The sequence below is a fragment of the Tamandua tetradactyla genome, chromosome 12, assembly GCF_023851605.1.
Source record: "Tamandua tetradactyla isolate mTamTet1 chromosome 12, mTamTet1.pri, whole genome shotgun sequence".
NCBI classification, from domain to species: domain Eukaryota; kingdom Metazoa; phylum Chordata; class Mammalia; order Pilosa; family Myrmecophagidae; genus Tamandua; species Tamandua tetradactyla.
Window position 1 is genome coordinate 98,985,168 of NC_135338.1, and position 27,447 is coordinate 99,012,614.

Below are 27,447 nucleotides of genomic sequence, written 5' to 3' on the forward strand. Positions count from 1 at the left end.
CGCGGCGCGGGGCGGGGCTCTCCCGGCCATTGTTCTCAGCGCCCCGCGGCAGCCTCCGAGCTGCCTCCGGAGGGGCCGCGGCGGCCCGGGCGCCTGTGGTCGCGGAGCGGGCGCCGGAGCAGGCCGGGGTCTCCGGGGAGGTGAGCCCAGAGCCGCAGGCCTGCAGCCGCGCGGGCCGGGGGAGGAGCCCGAGGCGAGGGAATAACGGGCCTGGACCCGCTGCGGGCAGCCCTGCTGGAGGAGGGGCGGGAGGGGTCTCTGCGGGCGGGGGCGAGCGACGCGGGCTGGGCCGCCGGGTCCACGCCGAGGAGGTGTCTCGCCTGCGGGTGGTCTGCGCGGGCCGGGGGTCCCCGCGGCGGGTGGCCTGGGCGGCCGTCGGGGCTGGGCGCCCGGCCCGCGCGGCGCACCGGCCCGGACTCCTCCCCGGGGCAGGAGGGCGGGGCCCCTGCAGGCCTTCGCCGACGTCCCGTTTCCCAGCTGGGAAAACGGAGGTCCGGGCGCGGCTGGCCCAGGCGAGGGTCCGGTGCTGCGCGGACCCGATGCCCGGCTGCTGGGTGCGAGTTCTGACCTTTGTTTCTTCTAGGCATGTGGGGAAATACACTTTGAAACCTGCGGTTTTCCCTGTCGCTTTTTTCTTTTGGTTGTTTTCTGAGTTTTTACAATGCGGTAATGATTTTCTAAAGTAATTTTTCATCGCTTTTATAATGCTTGTTTTAAATTGTCATCTCTCTGCCCCCTTTTTTTTTTCCTTAACAGTTAAGAGAACATTTTACATTAGGAATGAGACAGGAGATAGGACAATTTAAAGAAAATAGATTTTTTCCTTCCAAATCCACAATGTTATACACATTTACAGACTAGTGTATTAGTCAGGGTTCTCTAGAGAAACAACCAACAGAAGTGGTCTGTAAATACAAGATTTAGGAAAGTGTCTCACAGAACCACAGGGATGCAAGAGTCCAAAATCCATAGGGAAGGCTGTAAGCCTGGCAACTCCGATGAGATGAGTCTTTTCTTTTTTTTTTTTTTTATATATATTTTTGTTGCAAAAACGTAACATACAAATATTTTTAACATACAAACATTCCATACGTGGTGTACAATCAGTGGCTCACATTATCATCACATAGTTGTGTATTCATCACTATGATCATTTTTTTGTACATTTGCGTCACTCCAGAAAAAATAAATAACTCATACGTAACATACCCCTTATTCCTCTCTCTCATTGACCACTAGTATTTTCATCTACCCAGTTTCTTTTAACCTTTGTTTCGCCTATTATTTGTTTATTTTTTATCCATGTTTTTTACTCATCTGTCCATACCCTAGACAAAAGGAGCATCAGATACAAGGTTTTCACAATCCCACAGTCACATTGTAAAAGCTATATCATTATACAATCATTTACATCCTTCCAGCCACTCCAATACACCATAAACTAAAAGGGGGATATCCGTACAATGCATAAGAATAACCTCTAGGATAACCTCTCGACTCTGTTTGAAAGCTCTCAGCCACTGACACTTTATTTTGTCTCAAATCTCTCTTCCCCCTTTTGGTCAATAAGATTTTCTCAATCCCTTGATGCTAGGTTTTGTCTCATCCCAGGATTTTTGTCTCACATTGCCAGGGACATGTACACCCCTGAGAGTCAGGTCCCTCCTAGAGGGGCAGTGAGTTCACTTGCTGTGTTGGTTTAGAGAGAGGCCGTGTCCGAGCAGCAAAAGAGGTTCTCTGGGGGTGACTTCTAGGCCTTATGTTAAGTAGGCTTAGTCTATCCTTTGCAGAAATACTATTCTGCCTATTAATTTGGTTCTCCTTCCTGCTTGCGAGAGTATCAGAAATTCTCTAATTGGGGCAGTTGAATATTTCCCCCTTTCTCCCCAGTCCCCCAAGGGGACTTTGCAAATACTTCTTTCTTTATTCACTGTCAAAATCACTCTGGTATTTCTCAGGGTATCACACTAACCTGGACAAACCAACACAATCTCATGCCCTGTTCAAGATTCCATGTACTTATGGTGTTCATGTAAACTGACCAGACAAGTTGAATTAGGAATGCACTACCCCAAATATATATTTTGCACCAAATGAACATCTCTCCCTTTAGTCTCACAGAAAAGCTGAAGTTTTAAAATATGGACGATAAGATCCTTTACCCAGTCTTCTGATATACCTTAATCCTATCCAGATCAACTTGATTCATATCTCTACTTGATGTCTGATCCCTTTTTCAACTTTTTAAACAGTTCCTGTATGGGGTAGTGTTGACTTTCATAGCTTCAGAGCTCTAACTCTGAGTCTCAGGTGTCAAATACCTGAAGTTTCTGGGAAAGACCATGTTATAAACAAGCGGCTCAGTAGCTCAGAATTTAGAATTAATAGTTCCACGTCCTGAATATATGTGACTGCTCTAAGAGTTTACATTGTAGGACTCTTTACAATAAGCCCCAACCTCTCTCGACTTCAGTTCACCAAATTTTTATATTATAGTTAGTCCTATGATTGAGGCGTGATAATATTTATCTTTTTGTTCCTGACATTTCAGGCAACATACTGTCCTTAAGGTTCGTACACCTTCCTGCATGCCTCACAACTTCATTCCTTCTTGCTGCCGCTCAGTGGCCCGTTGTATGTACACACCGCAGCTCCCCTTCCATTGCTCAGTCTTGGTACCCTTAGGCCACCTCCAGCCATCTTCCACCATAAACACTGTGTGCACATGTCCCTGATGAAAGGTCCCAACTCCGCAGGAGAGGCTGGCGGGCCATCGAACAGTGACAGTTCTCACGTCTCCCTCAAGTCTTCAGCTGACTGGATCAAAACCAACTGATTGGATTCTCTTGTTTGTGGAAGACACACCCTCAGTTGATTGTGGATGTGATTGGCCACAGCTGCAGTCAACTGACTGATGATTTAATAAACAAGCCTTCTGGTTAATCAGCCAGGCAGGACATATCCTTGCAGTAACGGTTAGGCCAGTGCTTGCCTGACCAGACAGCTGGGCACTATTACCTGGCCAAGTTGACACCAGAACCCAACAATCACAGCTAGTAAACTGAGCTCCTCAGTGAATTGAATATTCTAGAAATTACAGAGATTGAACAACCAAAAAATGCTACTGGTCCCAATGTTTCCACGAGGGCATTTTTTTTTTAATGTATTTATTAATCAAAAATTTAACAAATGAACTAAAACGTTAATATGTGATTATTCCGTTCTACATATATAATCAGTAATTCACAGTACCATCACTTAGTTGCATATTCATCATTTCTTAGAACATTACCACAAGGGCAATTTTTATTTTAAGACAGAATGGTTTCACTGTTGTATAAATTATCTGTGAATGCGCAGTAGGTACTGGCAGACCCCAGGATTCAACTTCACCACTGCCTGACGCCCCGTCTGTGCTCGCATTGCCGCGCAGGCAGCTGTGGGTCAGCTTCTGCTGCCCGACCTCTGGCCGTTGTTGTCTCTTCTCAGGGTTGCTGGAGTCTCCTGCTTCCACTCTCGCTTCTTTCTGTCGTCCCTGTGCTCTTACCATTTTGAAGGGGTTTTGGCCCAGATTTTTTTTTATCCTTGTGTGTGTGTGTGTTTATTTCTAAAGGCATTTAGGGTCGTGCTGTCTCAGGTTATTCGGCCTTGTTTTTGCTTTTGTCTGTTATTATATGACTTACCTTAGAGCATTAATTCTTAACAGTCTTTGCCAGTATAGTTTTTTAAATATTAAAAAATACATAGAAAAGAATACATAGAGTATAAAAATTTTAAATTTTGTGTGTGTGCTTCTGTACACTCATTGCTAAATCAGAATATAGAACATTTGTAGCACCCCAGAAGGCTCATTGGAGCCCCTTCCCAGTCAGTACCCCCTAAAAGTGGTTATTATTACGCCAGCATAGTTTTTTTTTTATGAAACATAACCACATACAAACACAAACATTCTTACCACATGATCATTCTATTCTTGTTATATAATCGATAACTCACAATATCATCACATAGTTGTATATTCAACATCATAATCATTTCTTAGAATATTTGTATCAATTCAGAAAAAGAATAAAAAGAAAACAAAAAAATCCAGACACATCATACCGCTTACCCTTCCCTTTCATATGTTGTCTCATTTCTCTCTTCCCCCTTTTGGTTAAGAAGGTTTTCTCAGTCCTTTGATACTGATTCCCAGCTCATTCTAGGGTTTCTGTCCCACGTAAAGGAGAGGGCAGTGATTTGCTTGTTGTATGGGCTGAGAGAGAGAGGCCAGATCTGAGCAACAAAACCAGCATAGTTTTAATGGCTATAAACTATCCTACTGTATGGATGTATGGATTAACCATTCCTCTATTGCTAGATTTTTAAGGTATCAATTTTTTTGCAACTAGAAACAATGCTGTGATTAAATGTCCATGCAAATAAATTTTTCTTTGCAAAAAGGGTTTTATATTTTAAGACAAATTCCTGAGAGACAAAGACTGAATGGGAGAGTATGAACTTTTTAAAAACTTTATACTTTAAATTATGGTAATAATAAAGTTGAGATACTGTATTCATTCCGTGAGGCTCAGAGTGCCTTGACATCTGATCCATTGTTAATCATTAAGATGCCCCTGTCAGAAGGAAGGTCCTATTATCTCTGCTCATACCTGTCACTAAGGTTGGGTGTAATTGTATGTCAGGTCAGGCTCACTCCCTTTGCAGCGAACATGAACTGACTTTGGACAAGATAATTGTTCTTTGGTCTTTTGGAAAGAAGAATGCTGTACTTTTTGTGCTTGTGATACTTCTTTTGCCAGAGAGGGGTGTGTTCTCAGGAGTAAGCCATTCTTCCTTCAGGTGGGAGAGGAACCTTCTGTTGATTTGCACACATCAGGGTCACTTGGTGGCCTAGCTCGGCTGCTGTGGGTTAGATCCTTTTAGAAGAGCCTGCTTATTGATTCTGCTTCTCCTCCTTAGCAGGGCTACTTGTGAAATTTCAGGAAGGCTGTGTCTTCTCAGACATCGTGGCCGGAGAAGACAAGGTTCAAGGCCTGAAGCCTGAGCAGTTGCTCCGAGAACGTTGATGATGGCTGCAGAGGTGCCAAGAGGGACCGCTCCCCTGAGCCCCTTGGTCCAGGGGCCTCAAGAGGATGATGAGCCCGAGGAGGAAAGCACCATGCTCCTGGAGGAAGACTCGTGGGTGCAGGAAGCCATCCTGCAGGAGGATGGCCCCGAGTCCGAGCCCTTTCTGCAGAGTGCTAGCAAGGGTAGCCCCCAGGAGGAGATAGCCGGGGGGCCCCAGGGCGCACTCGGCGGCCTTCGTGAGCTCTGTCGGCGCTGGCTGAGGCCAGAAGTGCACACCAAGGAGCAGATGCTGACCTTGCTGCCCAGGGAAATTCAGGCCTGGCTGCGAGAGCATCGGCCCGAAAGCAGTGAGGAGGCAGCAGCCCTGGTGGAAGACTTGACTCAGAGCCTTCGAGACAGTGGTGAGATGCAGAACCTCCAAGGGAGAGGTGGGGAGCACCCCTCCAAGGGAGAGGCGTGTGGTGTTTGCAGAGGAGAATCTGGGACAGGGTGGGGACCATCCATGCCGTCTGTGGGTAGTCAGCACATCTGCCACCCTCTGACTGCAGCTCACTGTGTGCAGAGGCAGCTCCAGAATTGGAGTATAGGAGGGGCTTTGAGGAGTGGGCTTAGAGGCCAGGCCTTGGAGCCGTCGTTTTACTCACCTAGTATGTCTGTCTGGGGTAGCTTGGAGATTGTGAAGAGGAGCTGAAGACCCTTATAAACCATACCCTGGCACCTTCACAAGGTTCTCAGTAAACATCCAAATATTTGAAATTCCAGCAATCAGAAAAACCAAATAATCTTAAATTTTTTCAAAGGGACTATTTTTATGAAATCAAGATAAAGGACAAGCAAACCAACTAATACCTAGGGACTTTCTGGGGTGTAAAGTCAGCCAAGGCTTTCAAAGGAACATTTCCAAACTTGGGCTCTCTGAAGTCATTTCTGTGTCTGCCTCCTGTGTGGCTAATTAGCTTGGAGATGTGGCCGTGCCACTTTACTTTGACTCTCCATTTTGGTCTGCATTTGCAAACTGGGCTCACCGTTCTTGATTACCCAATACTGACTTCCCATCCACAATTGCCACAAGGCCTATTTCAGGACCCTTGAGAAGCGGCTGCCTCTGCTGATGAGAACTGCAGGAGGAGTTGAGAGAAAGGAGTGGAATGGTCAGAGGATCTGACACTGGAGTAGGAGGCTGTGGGCAGGTGGGGGGTGTGAAGGCGGGAGGAGCCGAGCGGGGCAGGTGACAGCGAGCAGGGCTGAATGGAGGAGAAGGTGTTTTAAGGAAGTGGTAGGAAGTTTGTGGGCAAGGGGGAGCGACTTGGACTGAAAGTCATTGGCCTCAGCAGGTTCTTGAATTTGGGCCAGAGGGGCATGGGAGGGAGCTGGGTTCGGCCACAGGATGTAGGTCTGATTAGAGTAGGGAGACGCTCACCAGGAAGCTGCAGAGTTAGCTGGGTATGCAGGGATGGTCAGGTGGTGGAGGCAGGGAGGGGGAAGAGATTGGACACCTCTGAGGAAAAACTAATTGTAGCTGTAGCTAGCATTTATCAGGCTCTTCCATGGGTCAGGCAGTTTGGCATCTAACATGCAAAACTCACGTTGACTTCACCACTTTGGGAGGTAAGCAGAATTATCATCTCCAGAGTATTTAAGTGACTCCTTAAAGTCACCTCTAGAATGAGGCAGAACCAGGATTTGAACTCGTGTGTTTAGGACACGGCCCATGTTCTTAACCGTTTCATCACATGTAGGATGCTATGTGATAGTTGCTAGTGGGGTTGGAAGGAGCAGACAAAGGACAGTCACTGGGAGGCATCTGGTCTGGAGGATTCAGAAGGCTGGGAAGGGAAGGGAGCAGAAGGAAAAGGGAAGTGGAGTGGGGGCAGAGGTTGTGACAGGGACTGGCACAGATGAGGAAACCGGCACAGATGAGGAAAGCTGGCCTCCGGAGAAGGGTCTGACCACTGCTGACCTGCAGTGGGCCTCTTAGCGGCACATCTCCCCAGCAGTGCTGTGAGGTAGGCAACTGTCATTTTACAGGGGAGGAAATGGAAGTTCAGCAAGGTTGAGCCCCTACTCAAGGCCACACAGTTCTGAAGTGGTAGAGCCCCAACTCAAAATCAGGTCTGTTCTGAGATCCTTGTTCTTTGCCCTCCACTAAGAAGATTCATTTGGGCAGCAGGAAATGTAGTACTGGGGTGTGGGCAAGAGATTCGGGTAGGTGTGCAACCCAGGACGTAGCACCCTTGTGGATCCTTTAACATTTCTGTGGAGTTTAAATTCATGGTAATTATAGTATCATAATGTTGTGATAATGATTTTCAGGCTAAGTGCCCTTTCGTATACCATGTTCTCATTTGCTCCCTGGGACACACCTAACTCAGAGCAGAAAGCACAGGCCGCGGCCACAAGCCCCCTGCGTCAGTGTCAGCTCAGCTGTCTTTGGTGCACACGGACTTGAGGCATGGGTAGCTGTGTACCAGGGAGACAAGGGAAAGTAGGATCTTCCAGCAAAGGAAGCAGCCTGGATCTAGCTCATTGTGGAGCTGGGCACAGCTGAGCTGAGCTGGTTTGTAGGTGACAAGGCCAGAGGCAGCAGAAACTGAGACTGGCCCTGGAGCAGGCAGGCGCTGGACCATGCTGAACTCTTCATATTAACTTGAGGAGTTTGGACTTTATTCAGAGGGTTGCGGGAAACCATGTAAGGGTTTTAAGGGTTTTTTCAGCAAGGAAGTGACATAATCTACAACACAGCTTTGTGAACGACGTGTCGCTGTGGCACTGGGGGCAGAGGGACTCCTTGGGAGACTGTCTTGGAGCCCAGGAGGAGGGGCTGGCGAGGGGGTGGGCTGACGCTGGGCATCAGGAAGACGGGTGGTTCTTGGGCGGTGAGCTCAGGGGCGGCGAGATGAGGGTGGGCTGGCGCTGGGCATCAGGAAGACGGGTGGTTCTTGGGCGGTGAGCTCAGGGGCGGCGAGATGAGGGTGGGCCGACGCTGGGCATCAGGAAGACGGGTGGTTCTTGGGCGGTGAGCTCAGGGGCGGCGAGATGAGGGTGGGCCGACGCTGGGCACCAGGAAGACGGGTGGTTCTTGGGTGGTGAGCTCAGGGGCGGTGAGATGAGGGTGGGCTGGCGCTGGGTACCAGGAAGACGGGTGGTTCTTGGGTGGTGGGCTCAGGGGCAGTGAGATGAGGGTGAGCTGACACTGGGCATCAGGAAGACGGGTGGTTCTTGGGCGGTGAGCTCAGGGCGGTGAGATGAGGGTGGACGTGCCATTTACCAAAACTGAGAGCCCCGTGGGGGCAGCCGGTGTCTCCCTTTGGACTCTGTTTCTGCCCAAGCCTGAATGCGGGGTATCCTCCCCTCAGGAACATTCTTGTTCTCAGACACAGAGGCCTCCTTCAGAGAGAATTCCAGGGATGCTGCCCCACCTTCCTGGGTATGCAGTCCCCTTTTCAAAAATAATCAAATTTCCTAAACCCCACATAGTAGAAGTTGAATTTCTGGGATCTGTTGTATGTTAGAGTTACTTTGAATTCAGTAATGCTTTCAAGTGAATTGGTATTGTATTAAACACTAGAGGGCCTGTATTTGAAAAGCAGTAATGTAAAATAAGTTTAAGGGAGTAGTACAGGTTATTAAATATTCACAGCACTGGCAATATTTAATCTGCATGTGGGTTCAAGCATGCCTTGTGAAAATTCTGTCCGGAGTCAGGGGTTGAGTCTTAGAGATTGGAAACCACTGAATAAGAGCATCATGAATTCCACCTTGAGAACTCACTGAGAGAGAAAGACATACGCCCCACAGGAGGCAGGTGGTACCGCCAGTTTTGATTCATAGGACTGTGTTTGGTAGGGCCTAGGTTTCCTTTTAAGCAGAGTACCTGATTTTCTTTGACCTTGAGAAGTAACTTTTCATTTTATTCTTCCTATTTTTTTTAAAATTCTCACCCAGTTCCAAAATTTGTTTCTGATGGGTGTGACAAGCTCATGGTGGCCTCCGGGAGGTACCGTCAGACCCTGTGGAGAGCAAGGTGGGCTTCTGGGGGTTCCATTTAGTCGGGTCAGGTTGGCACAGGCACCTCTGAGGTGGTCACAGGCACCATTCCACTGCCTCCCCCGCGTGCTGCAGGCTGAGCCTGTGGCCTGTCACGGCATGTCTGAGATGGGGAGCGTCCCAGCCAGGAGTCTTTCCCAGCCCTCCAGCTTCTCCTTTTGGGACCGTCTCTTGGTACTCAGGTTTGTTTAACAAACGCCCCTGTGCTTTCTCATGATGCTCACAAGAACATCTGCAGTTACCTTTGTCCCCTCTCAAACATCTACTCAGCATGAGACCCTCTGAACTCTATTCTGTTTTTCTGGCTCAGAACCTTTGGACACATTTACCAAGCACAGGTCATTTCAGGGCCTGCTGAGACAGCAGTTGTTTAATGTTTGACTGACAGGGACCTCTAGACGTTCACATTTAAAGTATCTTATAATTCCAATTAAGATAAGACCTACATTAGTCTAAGCAGTAAAACTCATCTCCATTGTGAGGACTGAAGAACTGTCATTTTAATTCCCATTCCAGCCCTAATTCAGCCTCTTGATATTTTCACCTGAGCTCTTTTAGCAGCCTCCAAACCGATCCTGCCTTCAGCCTCTTCCACTCCATTCCAGCTCTTCCACTCCTACCAGTGTGACTGCGGCATTCTCCTCCTTAAATGTCTTCATGCTTCCCCAGTGGGAAGCACCTCAAGCAACCAACCTCCCCTGTAACCTGGCCCCTCTTTGGCCCCTTCCTGGGGCCCCAGTTCCATTCAGATCAGATGGTGCTGTTTCTTGAACATGGTCTGTGCTTTCTGGCAATCACCTTTAGCTCCTGAATTTTTGGCTGGGAATGGCCTTGTCCTATCTCTGTGTTACAAAATCCCAGTCATCCTTTGAGACTTGTAGAGATTCTTTCCATAAAGACGTCCTTAATTCCAGTCCCTCTTTCCTGTCCACACTTCTACAACCTGGGACCTCTGTTAGAGCTCACCTCCCCTAGAACATTTGGATTTGCTTTCTCATTTGACAGTTTACCATATTCTATCTTATTTCTTGTTTATATGAATACTTGTTTCTTTCAGGAAATTATAAATCTCAGGAAGCAAGGAGACTCTTTTTTCCGTTTTTTTTTTTTTTACATGGATGGGCAGGCACCGGGAATCGAACCCGGGTCCTCTGGCATGGCAGGCAAGCATTCTGCCTGCTGAGCCACCGTGGCCCGCCCTTTTTCCCTTTTTCCCTCTCACAGTACCTGACCTACGCACACTGTTGTTGGAATGAACAGATGAGTTGGTCAGCTACCTACCTCTTTACCTGCACGTATGGAGAGGCTCCTTGCTTCAGATGGCCGCCTCCTTCCAGGCTCCCTGGCAGGACTGAGGAGCCTTCCTTGGGAAAGCCAGTTTAAGGGTGGGCTTTAAAAACAAAATGGGATCAAGCCCAAATGTGGCACAACATAGTCAAGGATACTTCTGGATCTGAAAAGGGAGTGGAGCTGACTGCAGGAAAATACCCACACCAGTAGGCAAGTCAGTTAGCTTAAAAAAAAGCACTTACGGTTAGCCTACATGGTTTTTGTTCTTAGAAGCTATATATTAAATTTGTTTATATTTGGCCAACCCAGTGAATACTATCATATTTATGCTGCTAATAAAAATATTTTTAAAGATAGAAAGCATATTGCTGGGTGTGAAGGTGTGTGCCATTCCCAGTTTTCAAACTGTAAATTGCTCTGGAGGAGAGCCTCCTGTCTTGGCATGAGTGTAACTAGCAGGTGACATTTTTCACCCAGTGTTATCCTTCCAAACTGCAGGCATAGTACGTGGGGCAAATAACACTCCTTAAACTGGACAGGCTTTGGGTTTGGAAACTTAGGTTCTGGCGAATCAACGCCCAGGGGAGAACATATGCTGGAAGCCTCTCGGCTGTGGAGCTGAGCTGGGCTGCTGAGGACTGGCCTGGGTGCTGGCTGTCTGTGTCTCCCGACAGAGAAAGTGAACCTCACCAGGGCTTTGCTTGCAGGCTCAGTGGGACATCCCCTGTCTTGTAGGACCAATGTCTCGCTGACGTGGCCTTCTGGCTCAGGCGAGGCTGGCCTGTGTAGCTCATATCTGGCAGCCTTGTTTCCAGCCTGCTGCTGCCCACTGAAAGACCATTTTTAAAAAGCATTAGTTATCTCTATTATTGGTTGCAAATTATCCACTTAAAGACCAGAATGGTTTGTTTTTTTTTTCTGGGCAATTTGGGGAATGACAACCCAGATTTTCCAGGATAATCCTGAATTTAAAAATTTGTACTTGTAAATCATCAAAATGTCTCAAATTCCAATAGTTGGCAGCTAAATCATACCTCCCAGACTGTCTCATATCTGTACACATCCTGGGACTGGCGTTCATCAAATTTTGTGGTCCAGTTTTTGGGTCAGAAAATATAGGCAGTATAGAATTGGGACAACATGTCCCTGAACTGCTGTGTAGTTGCTTTACGTAGGTTCACTGAGCTTATGTTTGAGTCAACAGGAAAATACTTTCAGAGGCTGGGAGACTGATGTACGTAAGCAATAGCAGTGGTTTCCTCTCCCAAACCCTGGACCAGTGTGGTTGCAGTATCAGTGGAAGGGGAGACACTTCCCTCTTAGCAGATTCTTGCATGGGCAGGCACCGGCATTCGAACCCGGGTCTCTGGCATGGCAGGTGGGAACTCTGCCACTGAGCCACCATTGCACCACCCTAGCAGATTCATTTTATTTCTAGGAAGCCCCATCACCCAAAAGGAAACGTCTGGCAACAGAGGGGAGCAAAGGGGGAAATTACTGGGCTCAAACTTGATAAGACTCTGACATATAAATCCTCTGACCATCAGAGCACTGGTTCTCAGTGTGGCCTATGGGCCAGCAGCATCTGCTTAATCAGAAACTGGGGGTAGGGCCCAGCAGTCTGGGTTTTCAAAGCCTCCAGGACATCCTAATTCATGATAAGCTTTGAGAAGTGCTTTACTAGAGCCCTGGATCTCAAACTTGGCCCTACATTGGTGGCCATACATTGGAATCACCTGGAGACACCTCCCCCCAACCCCAGATCGTGATTTCCTGATTTAAATGGTATGCACTGTAGATCAGGCAAGGGATTTTTTTTTTTTTAATATTTTTACTGAAATGTGTTCATGTACCATGCAGTCCATGCAATGTATGTCGATTGCAATATCATCACATAATTGTGTATTCATTATCATGATCATTTTTAGAATATTTGTATCACTCCAGAAAAATAAATAAAAAGACAAAAGAAAAAACCCATACATCTCATATCCTTTACCCCCCCCCATTGACCACTAATATTGTAATATAACCAATTTTTTAACCCCTTATCCCCCTCCCCCATTATTTATTTCTTTACTTCTCTGACTATACCCTGGATAAAGGGAACATCAGACAAAAGGTTTTCACAATCACACGATCACACTGTAGAAATAAAAAGTTACACAATTATCTTCAAGAATCAAGGCTATTGGAATACAGATCAGGGTTTCAGGTACTTTCCTTCAGCCACTCCAGTACACCATAAACCAAAAAGGGTTATCTATGTAATATATAAGAATAACCTCCAGGATAACCTTTCAACTTTGAAATCTACTTGAAATCTCTCAGCTGCTGAAACTTTCATTCCTCTCTTACCTCTTTTGGTTAAGAAGCCTTTCTCAATCCCAAGATGTCGGGTCCTGACTCATCCCTGGGAGTCATGTCCCATGTTGCCAGGGAGATTTATACCCCTGGGAGTTCATGTCCCTTGTAGAGGGAGGGCAGTGAGTTCATCTGCCGAGTTGGCTTAGAGAGGCCACATTTGAGCAACAAAAGAGGTTCTCTGGGGGGTAACTCAGGCATAATTATAAGTAGGCTTAGCTTCTTATCCCACTACCCCATATCCCCCACTAACTGACATTTAGTTTTGGCATATTGTCTTTGTTACAGTCAGTGGAAGCATATTACATTGTTACTGTTGACTATAGACCCTAGCTTGCATTGATTTTTTTCCCCCCTTTGGGTAGGTACCAGGAATCAAACCTGGGTCTCTGGCATGGTAGGCGAGAACTCTGCCTATTGAGCCACCATGGCCTACCCAGATTTTTATTTTTTCCTGTATACCATCCCATTTTCAACACCTTGCAGTGTTAACATTCATTTGTTCTCCCTCGTGCAAAAACGTTTTTTGTACGTGCAGTCACCATCATTGTCCACTCTAGGGATTCCTAAGTTATGCTGTCTCAGACTTTATCCTTTGTCTTTCATTCTGGTGTCCTATGTGCCCCTAGCCCTTCTCCCTCAACCATATCACACTCACCTTCATGCTGTGAATGTGTATTTCTGTACCACCATCAGGTAGTATTGTGCTGTTCACTTCTGGTCTTTACAGGCAGTCCTGCTGCACACTACTCCTTCAGCTCCGAAAGGCAGGGGGTTTTGAAAGCTCCGCGGGTGATGCTGAGATGCTTCAAGATTTAAAACCCACTCCCCTAGAGCCTTTATGCAGAGTGATGGTGAGAGGGATTATTGGGTCTGCATATTGCCTAAAAGGAGATGATGACCTCCATAATGAGGTGATCCAAGAAAGGCAAATTATCACATTTAAAGGCTCCCAGGGGGTGGGCCACAGTGGCTCAGCAAGCAGAGTTCTCACCTGGTGCCTGCCCATGCAAAAAAAAAAGCCTCCCAGGTTAAAAAGGAGTTCTCATATTTTATCTGAGTTTAATAATGTTATGATTATTATTATTTTTACATTTAAATATTTGACCTATTTGGGATTTGACCTAGTATGGATCTAACTTCATTTTTTTTTTCATCTGGCCTAATTAGTTGTTTCAGCATCATTTATATGGATTCTCTTTTCTTTTTCCATTTAACTATTCATGTGAAATCCTGTACTAAAATCTGAACTCACATGTCTGTTGAGTCCATTTTTGGGATTTTCTGTTTCATTGGTCTGGTTGTCTTATTAATGTTTTAATTATTGAGGTTTCATAATATGTTTTAACATCTAGCAAAGATAGTCTCCTCCCACCTGCCTGGTTTTCAGTCAATGATTTATGTTTATTTTTGTACTATTAAAAATGCTTATATTCAGTTACATGATTTGCCAGTTTTAAAGGATATCCTTTGATTCCCAGGTATCGCAGATAAGGCAATCCATGAGCATATCCCATATCCCCCCTTTTTTGTGTGTGTTAGGATTTCATTTCTACATTGCCGTGTAACTGTCTACTTTCTTTTTTCAGTGTCCTAATCACAGAACTTTCTTCTGAAGTTAAATATGTTAGGTGTCCATTCAGAATTTTTGCCCTGGTGCCCTTTTTATTACCTGGTTGGCTGAAGTTGCTCTCCTAGTCCTTTCCTCAAGAGGGCTTGTAGAAACAATCTTCTGTGAATTTGAGTACATTAAATAATGTCTACAGACTTCTACTTGAGGGATAGTTTTGTTGAAGATAAAGTCTTTGGCATATGTTTTCTTGGTTATCTTGTAAATATTCTTCCACTGTCTGTATGCATCGAACGTTACTGTGGATCATTCTCTGCAGTATCTTTTTGCCCTGTTTTCCACCTGTCTCTTTGTTAACCATTCTGGGCTATTTTTTCTTTGTACACAGTATACCTCTCAAAGGCTTTTATATCTATAGAGGATATATAAATTATATATAGAGAGGATATATTTAAGTATTTGTTCTATTCCATTGTTTTAGTTTCCTTCTTTGAAGACTCCAGTCATACACTTATTGATTCCTCATTTGCCTAACTTCTGTTTCTATCATTCTCTTTAAACTTATAACACTGTTTCCATTTCATTTTGTTGCCTTTCTTATTTCAATCATTTTTGTCCTTTACTGTTTTCCAAGATGTCTACTTTATTTTGTACTCCTTTCCATTGTCTTCATTTCTTTGTTGTTGTTTTATCTTCTTTACAGAGTTCTGTCAGCTCACATTTCATCTCTTCTGCTGTCTCACCATCTCTCCCTCAAATTTATACTTTGTGGTCTTCCTTCATAGAAGCAGGTGCATCGTTTAGCTTTTTTAATGTATGGAGAATGGTCACTTTTTAAAATAATGATAATCCCTAAGATTAATGTTTGCGAGTCCAAGGCTCCCTCCCTCTCTGCTTTACAGAAGCGGACAGCTTCCTGCACATAGCGCGCATCTGTGTGATTTGGATGTAGCCTCATCTCCTTTGCTTGTCTGAAACAAAGAAGCCAGCTCTGCTTTCCCCAGTTCCCAAATGCACTGTTGCACTTGAGGGTGAGTCCCATACCTTCAAGAAAGGATGTTTTGCTTGAGCTTTCTGAGATCTGCTACTGCTGGCCCCCTGCTACTTTTTATACCTGTTCTCTTCACTTACCCCCTTACAGTTTCTGCCTCGTCTCTGCTGCTTTGGGAAGACCTGGCATGTGGTTTGGCATCTTTAATATCTGCAAATTATTTCTTCTTCCTAATTTTATGGAAAATGAAGTCTGGGCTTTTGTTTGTTTTCCCTGTTGCTTCTGATCTCATAGCAGAACATAATAGAACAGTTAAAATAAGACCATTTCTGAATGGATCTGTGCTTTGCCAGACTAACACCAACTGATGTTCCTGTTCAGAAGAGAACAGTTCTTAGTCATCAAAAGAAATTTTTTTTGGTCATGTTAGCTTAATGAAACTAAATCAGGGTCTTGGCTAGGAGGTCCTTACCTAAAAGAAAGGATAGCAGAGCTTTATACTAAAAACTTGCGAAACCTGTCTTGCAGGAAGCTGAAGAAGGCACAGAGTTCCTGGATCTGGCTAAGTAGGAGGATGCTCTGTGCCCCTCGTGTCTACATCCCTCTCCTGGGGTCCTGGTACGCACGGTTAACCAGCAGCACATATGTTAGTGTGAGCACAAAATATAATTATATGTCTATTTGCAAGTTTAAATAAGTTTTATATTGATTAAAAGATAAAGTAGTTCCAGATCCTGCTCTGAGAGAAGCATGTCAAATTTTATCATGCCCATATCTGGGAATTTATAGTAACTTATGGAAACTAATAATCACTGAACAGAGCATCAAATATTAGATAGTTTATTAGCTTTAATAACGGAAATATCATTAGGACTTTGAATAATTATTTTACTAATTGTCTTCCCTGTTTTGGATAGAACTGCTGTCTTAGGAGGTCTAAGTTAGATCTTAGCAGCAGTCACCTGCCATCTTCATCAGTAAAAGTATTGCTTTACTTCTGTACACTCTTTATATTCCTAAAAATTTGTAGGATTTGAGAGACCTTAGAGAAATATAGCACAAGGGGATAGAGTAAAAAAAGAAAATAATGGAAGGAAAAAATCAAATGAAAGATTAAAAAATGTATACTAACCCGATATCTTGCTCTGAGCTTTTGGCTCTGAGCTGCCAAACCGGTAAAGCAAGGAGGGAGACACAGTCAGGGGCACAAGGCAAACACAAATCACTTGCTCAGAGTGCAGCTTGGTAGTGAGGTCAGAGGGAAATTTCCTCCTCGGGCTCATAAAGAGAATATTATGTGGTATGAACAATGTCACTGACAGCTTCCTGGCAGCATTAATGTTCCTGACAGCCATTCATTTCTAATGACACTTAATTCTTACAGTATGCCTCAGGGTCGGCCAGGGCCATCCAGCAGTACACAGCTCATTAGCAGTTCTGCCAGGGACTAAAACAGTATGATCCAGGCTCACAGCTCTCTGCTTTTCTGACTTAATCCTGGCATGGGTTTTAGAGTCTCTGGTCTAAGGAAGGGACTGCATGTTCTTCCTGCAATCCTCCCTAATGTTTGATGAGCACTGGGCAGCAGAAAGTTTGAAAAGTTCCTGGAACGTAGATATTTTGCTTCCAGTTGTCTGTGTAGACTCTAAGTCCTTGTTGCAGACCCCTTGTCATCTTATCTGTATCTTACCTAAATGCCAAATGATGATTATAAACACTAGATGGATTTTAATGCAAGAGGTTTTTATGCCCTTTTATAAGGAAACTGAGGTTTAGGGAAATTTCTGAGGTATCAATAAAAATCTCATTGATTCATTCATCAAATTTAATTGAGTACCAATTATGCATCAGGTACCATGCTGATTGTTGGGGGTCATTGCGTGTATCCTGTTGCTTGCTTTTGATTAGGAATTTTAAATTCCCACCTGATTGCATTTCCCAGTAGGAAACAGGTGACAGCATGTAATCCAAATCTTTAAAGCTTAGAAATTCTCAGTGGTTACTACAAGGCCTGGTAACTAGATTACCAGCTTGAAGGAAATAAATCTGGTTTTCAATAGTTTTAAAGATTCCCTCATCTTTTTATTTTCACTAGAAGTTTAATTTTTAAAAATTCTCCTTTGGTTTATTTTTCTCATCATATATGGGGATTAAGCGTAAGTTGTATGTTTTTCTTCATTGTTTCAGATTTTGAGATCCAGAGTGAAAACTGGGAGAACTCTAATCAAGACATGTTTGAGGAAGTCGAATCACATGAGCTGCTCTCTGAAATGCCAGAAGGGGAAGGCATTCAGCAGTCTGACTGGGAAAGTGACCCTGAGAGAGACTGTGGCTCCAGGGGAGCCCAAGGAAATGCTGCAGGTGAAGGCCCTGGGGAGGTGCCATCACAGGCCAGGGAAGCTGGGCAGCTCATAGGCCTTCAGGGCACTTACCTGGGTGAGAAGCCCTATGAGTGTCCCCAGTGTGGCAAAACCTTTAGCCGGAAATCCCACCTAATCACACATGAGCGGACCCACACAGGAGAGAAGTACTACAAATGTGATGAATGCGGAAAAAGCTTCAGTGATGGTTCAAACTTTAGTAGACACCAGACTACTCACACTGGGGAGAAACCTTATAAATGCAGGGATTGTGGGAAAAGCTTCAGTCGGAGCGCAAACCTCATAACCCACCAGAGGATCCACACGGGAGAGAAACCCTTTCAGTGTGCCGAGTGTGGTAAGAGTTTCAGCAGGAGCCCCAATCTCATTGCTCACCAGCGAACCCACACGGGAGAGAGACCATATTCATGCCCCGAGTGTGGCAAGAGCTTCGGCAACCGGTCCAGCCTTAATACACACCAGGGCATCCACACTGGAGAAAAACCCTACGAATGTAAAGAATGTGGCGAAAGCTTTAGCTACAACTCTAACCTAATTAGACACCAGAGAATCCACACAGGTGAGAAACCGTACAAATGTACCGACTGTGGGCAGAGGTTCAGTCAGAGCTCAGCCCTCATCACCCACCGGAGAACTCACACAGGAGAAAAACCTTATCAGTGCAGCGAGTGTGGCAAAAGCTTTAGTCGCAGCTCCAATCTGGCCACACACCGGAGAACCCACATGGTGGAGAAGCCCTATAAGTGTGGGGAGTGTGGGAAAAGCTTCAGCCAGAGCTCCAGTCTGATTGCACACCAGGGCATGCACACAGGGGAGAAGCCCTATGAGTGCCTGACATGTGGGGAGAGCTTCAGCTGGAGTTCCAACCTCATTAAGCACCAGAGGATCCACACTGGAGAGAAGCCCTACAAATGCGGCGAGTGTGGCAAGTGCTTCAGCCAGCGCTCCCAGCTGGTGGTGCACCAGAGGACCCACACGGGCGAGAAGCCCTACAAGTGCCTCATGTGTGGGAAAAGCTTCAGCCGGGGCTCCATTCTGGTCATGCACCAGAGAGCCCACTTGGGTGACAAGCCCTACAGGTGTCCTGAGTGTGGGAAAGGCTTTAGCTGGAACTCGGTTCTCATCATACATCAGCGAATCCACACAGGGGAGAAGCCCTACAAATGCCCTGAGTGTGGCAAAGGTTTCAGCAATAGCTCCAATTTTATTACACATCAGAGAACTCACATGAAAGAGAAACTTTACTGAAGTGGCAAAGAGGGAAAGTGAGGGGCTGGTCTTGGAGATGGAATTGACATGCCACCCCAAAAGAGCGATAGCTCTTTAAAGGTGCCATTCTTCCTGAACGCTTTTTGGGGTTTTTTACCAGTATCTTAGCCCAGCTCACCCCTCATTTCTAGGATACTGTTATCTTAGTGGTGGAAGTCAAACCCTCATACAGATTAAAGTTAACAGGGCATAGCAATGGAAGGTTGGGAAAGTTGGCTCCCTGTTTCCTGATTCTTCTGTGCCTGTTTCCTCTTTGGTAAAATGGGGGAATGTTTCTCCATGTGGAATGGAAGAGCATGTCCTACAACATGGGCTGAGTCCTCAGAAAAATACTGGAAACCTGTTCTTGTGGCTCTGGTCGTTCTGCCAGTACTTTGTGGGGCTGAGGTGCCTTCACCCCCCAGCTGCCAGCATTCCCACCCCTGCCCCACCCCACCATGTCAGAACCAGCTCTTCCTGCATTTAATGTCCTGGGCTTTGATTTCAGATCAAAGTGGAGGGGGTTCTCAATTTCTGATTCATCCACATGAAGGAAAAGCCCTTTTCTATATCTAGAAAGTGCCAGAAGCACAGATACATGAGAGAATATGGCCTGGAACCAGTGTCCTTTCCATTGATAAAAGTTGACAGGGTCTGCCAAGGTAAAAACTGAGATTTGCGTGTTTGCTTTTGTCTCTTCCTACTGTCCTGTGTTCATCTGGCTGCCAGAGGCAAGCATTTGTTCTTGTGGGGTTTCATTTTTGAGTGTGAAGTGAGGTTGGAGGCTCCCAAATGTCGGCTCTGGCTGTCAGCGGGGTCTGCAGTGCTGAAGCAGCGCTGAAACAGCCCTGCAACGGCCCTGCCCTTGTAGGGTGGACGGATATCTTTACTCCACAGATACACAGCCCATAATCACTAAATTTCTCGTCTATACATTACTTCCCTCTTATATTTTAAATTTTATATGTGCAGATCTAGGATTCTTTCCAGTAGCTTATTATACACTAAGAACATTTTTAAGGACGTGCTGATTTTGAGGACATGCCATCTGTTTCCTGGAGAGATTTGGGCTTGAATCAGGAGTTTGTCCTACAGCTGTCACCCTTGTTCCTGGGATGCTGCTAGGGTGTGCATATAGGGTCTGTGATCCTTGAAACAGTGAGGACAGTGGGACAATACCAGGTGAAGGGGTTTGTGATGAGGGAAAAGAATAGATATGGTGTTTCAGGGAAATGTGGACCACCTCTTGGCTGTCTGTGCTCAGAATGGGCCTTAGGTGTTATGGGATGGATGCTCAATGTGGCCTAATAAAGTAGAGTCCTATTCTTCTCTTGAGTCAGTCTTTTAACATGTGTTGAAACCTGAACTTAGTGTTAGTAAACCCACAGTTCACTTCCCCATCTCACCCACCCACCACCTGACAGGCTGACAGTGCTCCAAGACCTGAGGGAGTAAAAAGCAATTACTTCGACCTCAGCTTGGCCGTGGGTCCACCTCAGCAAACCATTTATGTGACTTTAGTCACTTCCTCTCCCAGTCCCCACAGCTGTGGCCATTCTCCTCAGACCCAACTCAACCCCTAGGCTCACCTTGCCTCTTCCAAGAATCTAGAGCCCATCAAACACAAATTCCCTTAACCTCTCTAGTTCATACCTCCTCACTGCTCCTCCATGCACAGACTAGAGCTGTGCTTTCAGTTTACTAGTACTTTGCCTATTGTTTAACCTCCACTTCTCCAGGATCAGGACTGCTCTATCAGCTATTGGCTCTTTCTTGGTTTTCAGTCTCTCCCTGTCTACTGACCTCTTCCTGTACCTCCCACACCTGCTGAAGTTGTTCCTAGAACTTCAAACTTAGCATGAGACTGAACTCAATTTCCCTGCCTGCCTCCCTGTTTATTTCCTACCTTAGTAATATTGCCATTCACCAGCTATCCCAACCCAGAAACCTGGGTGTCACTGAGTCTCTTCCTTTGCGTCCCTCCAAGCCTTTGGAGAACCTAGTCCTTCCAGTTATGCTTCCCAGCCATTTACCCTACTTAACATCTCCCTACACCCTGGGCAGAGTTCAGACCTGATAACTGAAATAGCCCTCTTACCGGTTCCCCCAACACTCACGCTCTGGCCCTGTCCCCTGCTGGTCCATCCTCTGTATTGCAGCCAGAGTAAGCATTTTCTGCACCTCAGAACTGAGCCTGTCAGTACCCAACTTAAACTCTCTGGGACTCCCCATCACCTACAAAAAGGCCATGTTTCCAGGGAAAGCAGGTGAGGCCTTCTCAGTGGGGCCTCTGAAACCAGGCCACCTTCATTTCTTGCCTTGCCCTAGCCATCACACCTCTGTGCCTCTGGCCAGCCCTGCTCCTGGCAGCAGTCCCTGAATGTGCCCTGCCAGGCTACTCTGCTCATTCTGCTCCCATTTTTGGGCCATCCTTTGCCTGGCACATGCCTACTTGTCTTATAAGACAACCTGGGCTCCACTCCTCCATGAGGCCCGCTGAACTTCCTGCACTCTCCTATGTTAGTACTTGTGACTCATTGCATTTACCTGTTACACGTCTCCTCTTACTTGAGTCTTCTATTATTTTATGTTTAATGAACAAATAGTACACCCATACTGAGATTCCAAACTCTATCCCCAGCACCTAGCTCGGTGCCTGGAACTTAGTAAATATTTGCCACCTGGGTTCTGTTCATTTTCCCTGAGAAAAAGATGACATGGTTATCTGTTAAAACAGTATTTCTCTTTTTTTGTTCTCCCGGATCACATAACAAAAGGAAAAATGTTTTTTATTAGTTCATGTGCAGACCATCTAAATCATTTACTGAAGATAAATGTAAATAAGGTAGAGGAAACTCAAAATTCTGAACTGGAAAAATTGATTTCCTACAACTTCCTTTAGTAGGGATAAATCTAACAATTTCAACTTCAATGCCTTCTTAGTATTTTCCCACCTGAATTACAATTTATTGGTATTGGTGAATGAAGACATAGCTGAATACATTTATAAAAACTAACCAGTATTCCAATGAAACAGCTTACATTTTGAAATGTCAAAGCCTGTGAAAAGCCATGCATTTTCTCTACTGTAGCTGAGTCTGTATTACACAATCTATTACTTTTTCTGTATAATTCCATTTTTAATTGACACTTTAAAAGAGTTCAAAATTAATCTGATTTTGGAAGGCAAAATAGTCGGTTAGTTTTGGGAAAGGTATGGATGTGATTGGGAGACAGAATAAGGGGGTTCATAGGGTGGAAGAGTTTGTTTAGGTGTTCTCTTTGCTGTGAAAATCCAAACCATATGCTTCTGATTTGTGCAATATTCTGTATGTGTAATTTTTTTAATTAGAGAATTTGTAGGTTTACAGAAAAATCATGCAGAAAATAGAATTCCCATATACTGCCCCCCCCCCCCCCCCCCCCCAGTTTTCCCTGTTATTAACACTTTTCATGAGTGTGGTACCTTTGTTACAATTAATGACAGTATTATTATTACACTATTAACCATAGTGCATAGTTTACATAGAGGTTCACTGCTTGTGTTGTACAATCTTATGTTGTTTTAAGTTTTTTTATTCTAGTAACCTATTTACAACCTAAAATTTCCCCCTTTTAAAATGGACAAGCAATGAAATTGCAGAGCCTTCATCTTATTCTTACTCTTTAAACCTGGTATATCCTTATATCATGAGGCAGCTCCCTAGTTTTATACTTTTAATTGAAATATAATAGACATACAGATAAGTGCACAAATGTGTACAGCTCACTGAATTTTTATAAACTGAACATACTTGTGTAACCAGCACCCGAATCAAGAAACAAGTACCAGCGCTCCAAGAGGTTCCCTACCAGTGACCCCTGTGTCCCCAAACTTCAGGAAGGGGCTACCCCTTCCTTGCTTGATTTTGCCTCCAGTGATAATTCCAAATTCCCTGAATTAGGGGAATGGAACATGGGATTGGATTTTTTTTTTTTTTAAAAACAGTGGAAACTCTTTTTCAAGTGCAATCTTAAATACAACAATAGAAAGCAGAACTGCTCCGGTGACTGGACGGTAGAAGCCCAGAGCCCTCTCCTGGGGTGGGCTTTTGATCCCACCTAGTGGTCTTTCAAGCAGCTCTGTGGAACTTCTGGGCTCCAAGGAATGCGCACCGGTCTGAGATCGCACATTCTCTGACTTCCTGTTGCTAAGAGCAGAGAAATGGAAGGAATCTCCATAAATACGGAGAGTGAGACCTACTATACAGAATTTGTTGTCAGAACCAAATCAGCTAAACTACGTAAAGTGGTGATCAATACGCTGGTTTCCTTCCTCCCTTCCCTGAGGCTGCGCCTTCTTCCTTCTGGACTCTTCCCAAGCCCTCTCTGGTAGTTTTTTTCGAGTCATTTACTTTGAACACACTCCTATTTAGCATCTCCTTTCACAGTGCACGGATGTTATTCATCGCGTGCGTGGCGTGACGGCCGCGGTGAAGCATTACTGCAGTTGGCAACCATACCCGAAGAGTGTTCTTTTGGCGCGGGGGGGGGGGGGGGGGCTTTTTTTTTTTCTTCTTTTGGCATGGACAGGCACCGGGAATCGACCCTGAGTCTCTGACGTAGCAGGCGAAAACTCTACCTGCTGAGCCACCGTGGCCCACTCAGAAAAGTGTTCTCTTAAGTGGCACAACACCTGAACTGTCTCAGGACCCCCACGGGCCCAAACCGCCTGGTGTATTCTCCTGTGTGGGATAAGCACGCTCGCGACGCCGGGACCGCTAAGGCCAAAGGCCTCCGCCTCCCCGAATCTCCGCGAGAGTGGCTGAGGGGAAACAGGGCCAACCCTCTCCAGCTTTGCCAACTCTCGCTCTGGCTTTGGCACCCCGCACCCAGGTGTGAGAAGGGCCCACCTGGCGTCCCGGGCTCGTCGGAAACTGCGGGCTGGCCTTCTCCCCTCGCGCGCGCGGAGGCCTTTGGGAAAGGTAGTTCCGCGTCGACGAGTCCTTCCGGGCGCCGAGCTTCCGCTTCCGGTGCTCAAGGGAAGGCCGAGGGCTGGGTTTGGGCCCTGGTTGCGGGATCCAGGGTTGTGGGAGCCGCCGGGAGCAGCAGGGCCTCTGCGGGCCGGAGCGGCTCTCGCCTCGGGTCAGGGTCACCGCTCCGGCTGGACGTGCCTGGCAGAGCCCGAGGGTCCGACTGCCTCAGGGCCAGAGACCCTGGGCGGGGTGTGCCCCTCAGGCTGGCGGCGACCTCCCTCTCGCCGCCCACCGGGCCCAACGTGGGCGACCCTGGCCCTGCAACCGGGTTCTGTGGCCGCCGAGGCTCCCGGGTCCCCAGAGCCCTCGTTTACCCCTTAAAGCTTCCAGAGATGGTCGCCCGCGGAGCAGAGTAGCCTTCCTGTGTAAGTCACGCTCTGCGGGCCAGTTCCGCAAGGCACGGTCAAAGGGCGGGGCCGCGGTCGGGTGTCTTACCACAAGCTGGCTATATTGACCTTGGGCAAGTCCCTTGGGGTCTTTTAAGTCAATCGCCTCTTCTTTGAGGGAGATAGAGTATCTCTTATCATTCCTTTTACCTCTAACATCCTGATGGCCTGTGTTTTAATTTTCCTTGCTCTTGAAGCTTGTAATCTTAACCAGGGTAAATCTTCCTGTTTGCAAGAGTTGTGGTGTCGGGGTGAAGATCCTGAACAGGGTGCCCAAGACTGAAAACCCCCTAGAGGTGAGAGCAGCTTAGCCACTGGAGCAGTTGAACCTTTGAAGTTGAGAGCTCGGGTGCTGCTCTCCAAGGTGCTGCTCCTACCTGGTGCACTGACTTCGTTTTGTACTGGGCATTCCGTTTGCAACACCCTATAATTCTGAAGACCAGAATTTCCAGTGACTTGGAAAGGTGGGGGGATTTATTTGCCCCCAAATCCCCATTATCCTTATTTTTCAAATTAGATGATTGGCCTTTTCCCCAGCTTTATGTAAATCGTTCTGCAAACAAAGCCTCAAGCTCCCCTACTTTCCAGCCAGATCACTAGCCCTTAACTCTATCAGAGTTCTGGAGTTGTCTCTCTACGGTCAGAGAGCCAGACTCTGCAGGCACCTGGAGAGGGGGGGAATGGGAAGGCTCTTCACCTCAAACTTGCTTGAATAACACTTGTGAGTTTCACTAGAGTTCACTTCTTAATGTGTGTTTCTGTCTCTAGAACTTTCAGAAGTTTCATTTAGTGACTTCTATCTGAACGTGGCTTTCCAGTGAGCTTTAGAAGAGATTTGAGTTTCAGAGCCCAGCAAGGTTCTTCTCCGAGCTAAACAATGGATGTAGCTGTGAACCAACAAATCCAGACTCCTCGAGTAAAGGAAGAGCTTCAGATAGTGAAGCTGAAAGAGCATTCCCACTGGGAGCAGGAAATCTCCCCTCAAGGGAAAGAGAGATCTCCTGACAATGCTTTTGGCATTTCCACTGTCAAGAGGTTTCAGGACCCTGGGAGGCCCTCATCCAGCTCCGGAAGCTCTGTCATCGGTGGCTGAGACCAGAGAAGTGTACAAAGGAGCAGATCCTGGAATTTCTAGTTCTAGTGAAGTTCCTGTCTGTCCTTCCCCAGGAAATTCTGATCTGGGTTAGACAGCAGCATCCAGAGAGTGGAGAAGAAGGAACGGTATGATATAAATGTGGCCAGTGTGGGAAAAGCTATGGCCGCACCTCACCACAGCCCTGGTGGGAGACTTGCAGAAAGAACCTAGGAGACAGGAGCTGCAGGTGAGATATAGGAACCTACTTCTGAGTAGTTAAAGTAGAGGAATGTGAGAGATAGTAGTTAAAGTAGAGGAATGCAAGAGGTTGCCAGCAGCATGGGTGACATGTAGTACTTTGCTCTTTGTGTCAAATTGCAGTTACATTCTTCCCTGTTCCAGGTAGCTGCAACTTTGCTTCAGAGTTCAGACTGACTCTTCAGAGAATGCACACTGGCCATGCTGAGTGTTGGTCCCTGCCATTAAAAAAGAGAATTACTTAAAACTTAATGTCTCCTCTCTCTGGCATATAAAATGACTGTGATTAGAGTCACCAAACCATTGCTGCCTTTTTTTTGTCTCCCTGTAAACAGATTTTCCAGTGCACAGGGCTCCGTATTCCTGATAGGAATATGGAGCAGGAGGAAAACCCACACAACCCAGATGCTCAGTACCCGAGAGAAGGAGAGTGTAACAGACTCCCCAGGAGGTGGGGTGAGAGTCACCCCTGGCCAGGTGCCAATCCTGAGAAGCACTAAGACCTAATTAATTATAGTATTTAAAATTCAGATAAAAATTTAAGACACTCATAATTCAGTTATATCTATTTTCCAAGGTAACTAAGGCCCCAAAATAGTACAGGCTTTTCCTATGAGGAAACTAAGGCTTTTTCTTGGAATTCTCAGCGAGTCTTGGATCCATGAAAAACTCTGCACCTGCCTTCAGAACCACCAGGTGTACCGGTTTGTGGCTGAGTGGCTGCGAAAGCAAGGCTTCCTATGGACCCTAGAGCATCTGCCATTGTTTACAATAGGGTTCAGTGTGTTGTGTTTTTTCCTATTTATTGTGCTAACATATATACAACGTGCTGATCTTCTGAGCCATGTATGCCAAGATCCTCATCAATCATTTACGTCATTCCTCCCATTCAGTCCCGAGAAGTAAGTAAGGGAATGGAGAATGGCCAGGAGAATTACTGTAAAGAATGTTCTTCCACCTGGAAGGGAATATATAGAAGAGAGGGGGGCCTTTGTAATATTGATTGCTGGTCCCTAGGTGGGTGGGAGGAGAGGAAGAGCCAAGCTTGGGGGCAGTCTCTGAGCAATGGGGAGCTGCTCTTGTTAAAGAGAAGGGGCTTGGACCCTGTCTCCTTCCTTTACCCCATTCTTTTTCCATTTGACCTTTTCATTTAGAAGCTGAGGAAGCAAATAAGTCCTGGAATTCTGCTGGTCTTAACCACGGTTCAACCATTTTTTAGTTTATTTGTTCCTAGTTAATGGAAAATTGAATATATTCTGTCTACTTAAAAACAATCAAGAGCATGTTTTGAAGTATACAGTGAGGACTACTTTCACATTCTTTCTATGCTTCGGATTTCAGGAAATAGTTTACATTTACAATTTCATGTCATTCTTTTAGATCTTGAAACAAGAACTGAAAATGAGGATAATTGAAGTCAAAGCATTTCAGAGGAAGTAGAACTACCTGGGGCGTTATTAGAAAGATCCATAATGGAGGTTTCCCAATACCTTAATTGGAGAAGAGAATGGAAAAGTGAATATGGGGCAGAAAAGCAGTGGGAAACATCCCTAGAAGATAGACAAGAGTCACTTTCTCCCCCAGAAAGAGACTTTGGTAAATTCATAAGCCCTCAGGGAATCTATATGGAAGAAAATTCTAATATGTGCTCTGAATGTAGGAAGAGTTTCAACCAGAGCTCACACCCAGCTGTCCACAGATTAACCCACATTGGAGAAAAGAAACCTTATAAATGTGGCCAGTGTGGGAAAA

At 45.8% G+C, this 27,447-nt stretch overlaps 1 protein-coding gene and 2 long non-coding RNA genes across 10 annotated transcripts; 2 read left to right on the forward strand and 1 right to left on the reverse strand.

Annotated features, from left to right (window-relative positions):
- Positions 1-43: 43 nt before the first annotated feature.
- On the forward strand, positions 44-20,290 carry ZSCAN2 (zinc finger and SCAN domain containing 2). 7 transcript variants are annotated; one of them, XR_013160766.1, is made up of 4 exons: positions 44-140; positions 4,966-5,471; positions 15,244-15,372; positions 17,520-17,624. XR_013160766.1 is itself a non-coding variant. In XM_077124287.1 (3 exons), the coding sequence occupies exons 2-3, from the start codon at positions 5,069-5,071 to the stop codon at positions 18,959-18,961; spliced, it is 1,845 nt and encodes a 614-aa protein (XP_076980402.1). In that variant the 5' UTR covers positions 44-140; positions 4,966-5,068; the 3' UTR covers positions 18,962-20,290. The 7 variants fall into 7 exon arrangements, 6 of the variants coding, with proteins under 6 accessions (XP_076980402.1, XP_076980403.1, XP_076980405.1 ...); XM_077124287.1 differs by lacking the exon at positions 15,244-15,372 and having other exon boundaries at positions 17,520-20,290; XM_077124288.1 differs by lacking the exon at positions 15,244-15,372 and having other exon boundaries at positions 52-140; positions 4,963-5,471; positions 17,520-20,290.
- Positions 10,135-24,000, reverse strand: LOC143652574 (uncharacterized). Its single transcript, XR_013160767.1, has 3 exons — positions 23,854-24,000; positions 16,465-23,151; positions 10,135-11,236 (listed from the first exon to the last, which is right to left on the reverse strand). It is a non-coding gene; the product is annotated as an uncharacterized LOC143652574 (long non-coding RNA).
- Positions 23,983-27,447, forward strand: LOC143652575 (uncharacterized). 2 transcript variants are annotated; one of them, XR_013160770.1, is made up of 3 exons: positions 23,983-24,341; positions 25,131-26,597; positions 27,076-27,447. It is a non-coding gene; the product is annotated as an uncharacterized LOC143652575 (long non-coding RNA). The 2 variants fall into 2 exon arrangements; XR_013160769.1 differs by having other exon boundaries at positions 25,131-25,684.

Coding starts and splice junctions, on each gene's coding strand:
- ZSCAN2 (XM_077124287.1), top strand. CDS start 5,069: ATGATGGCTGCAGAGGTGCCAAGAGGGACCGCTCCCCTGAGCCCCTTG. Junction 5,472..17,519: donor TCAGAGCCTTCGAGACAGTG/GTGAGATGCAGA, acceptor TCATTGTTTCAG/ATTTTGAGATCCAGAGTGAA.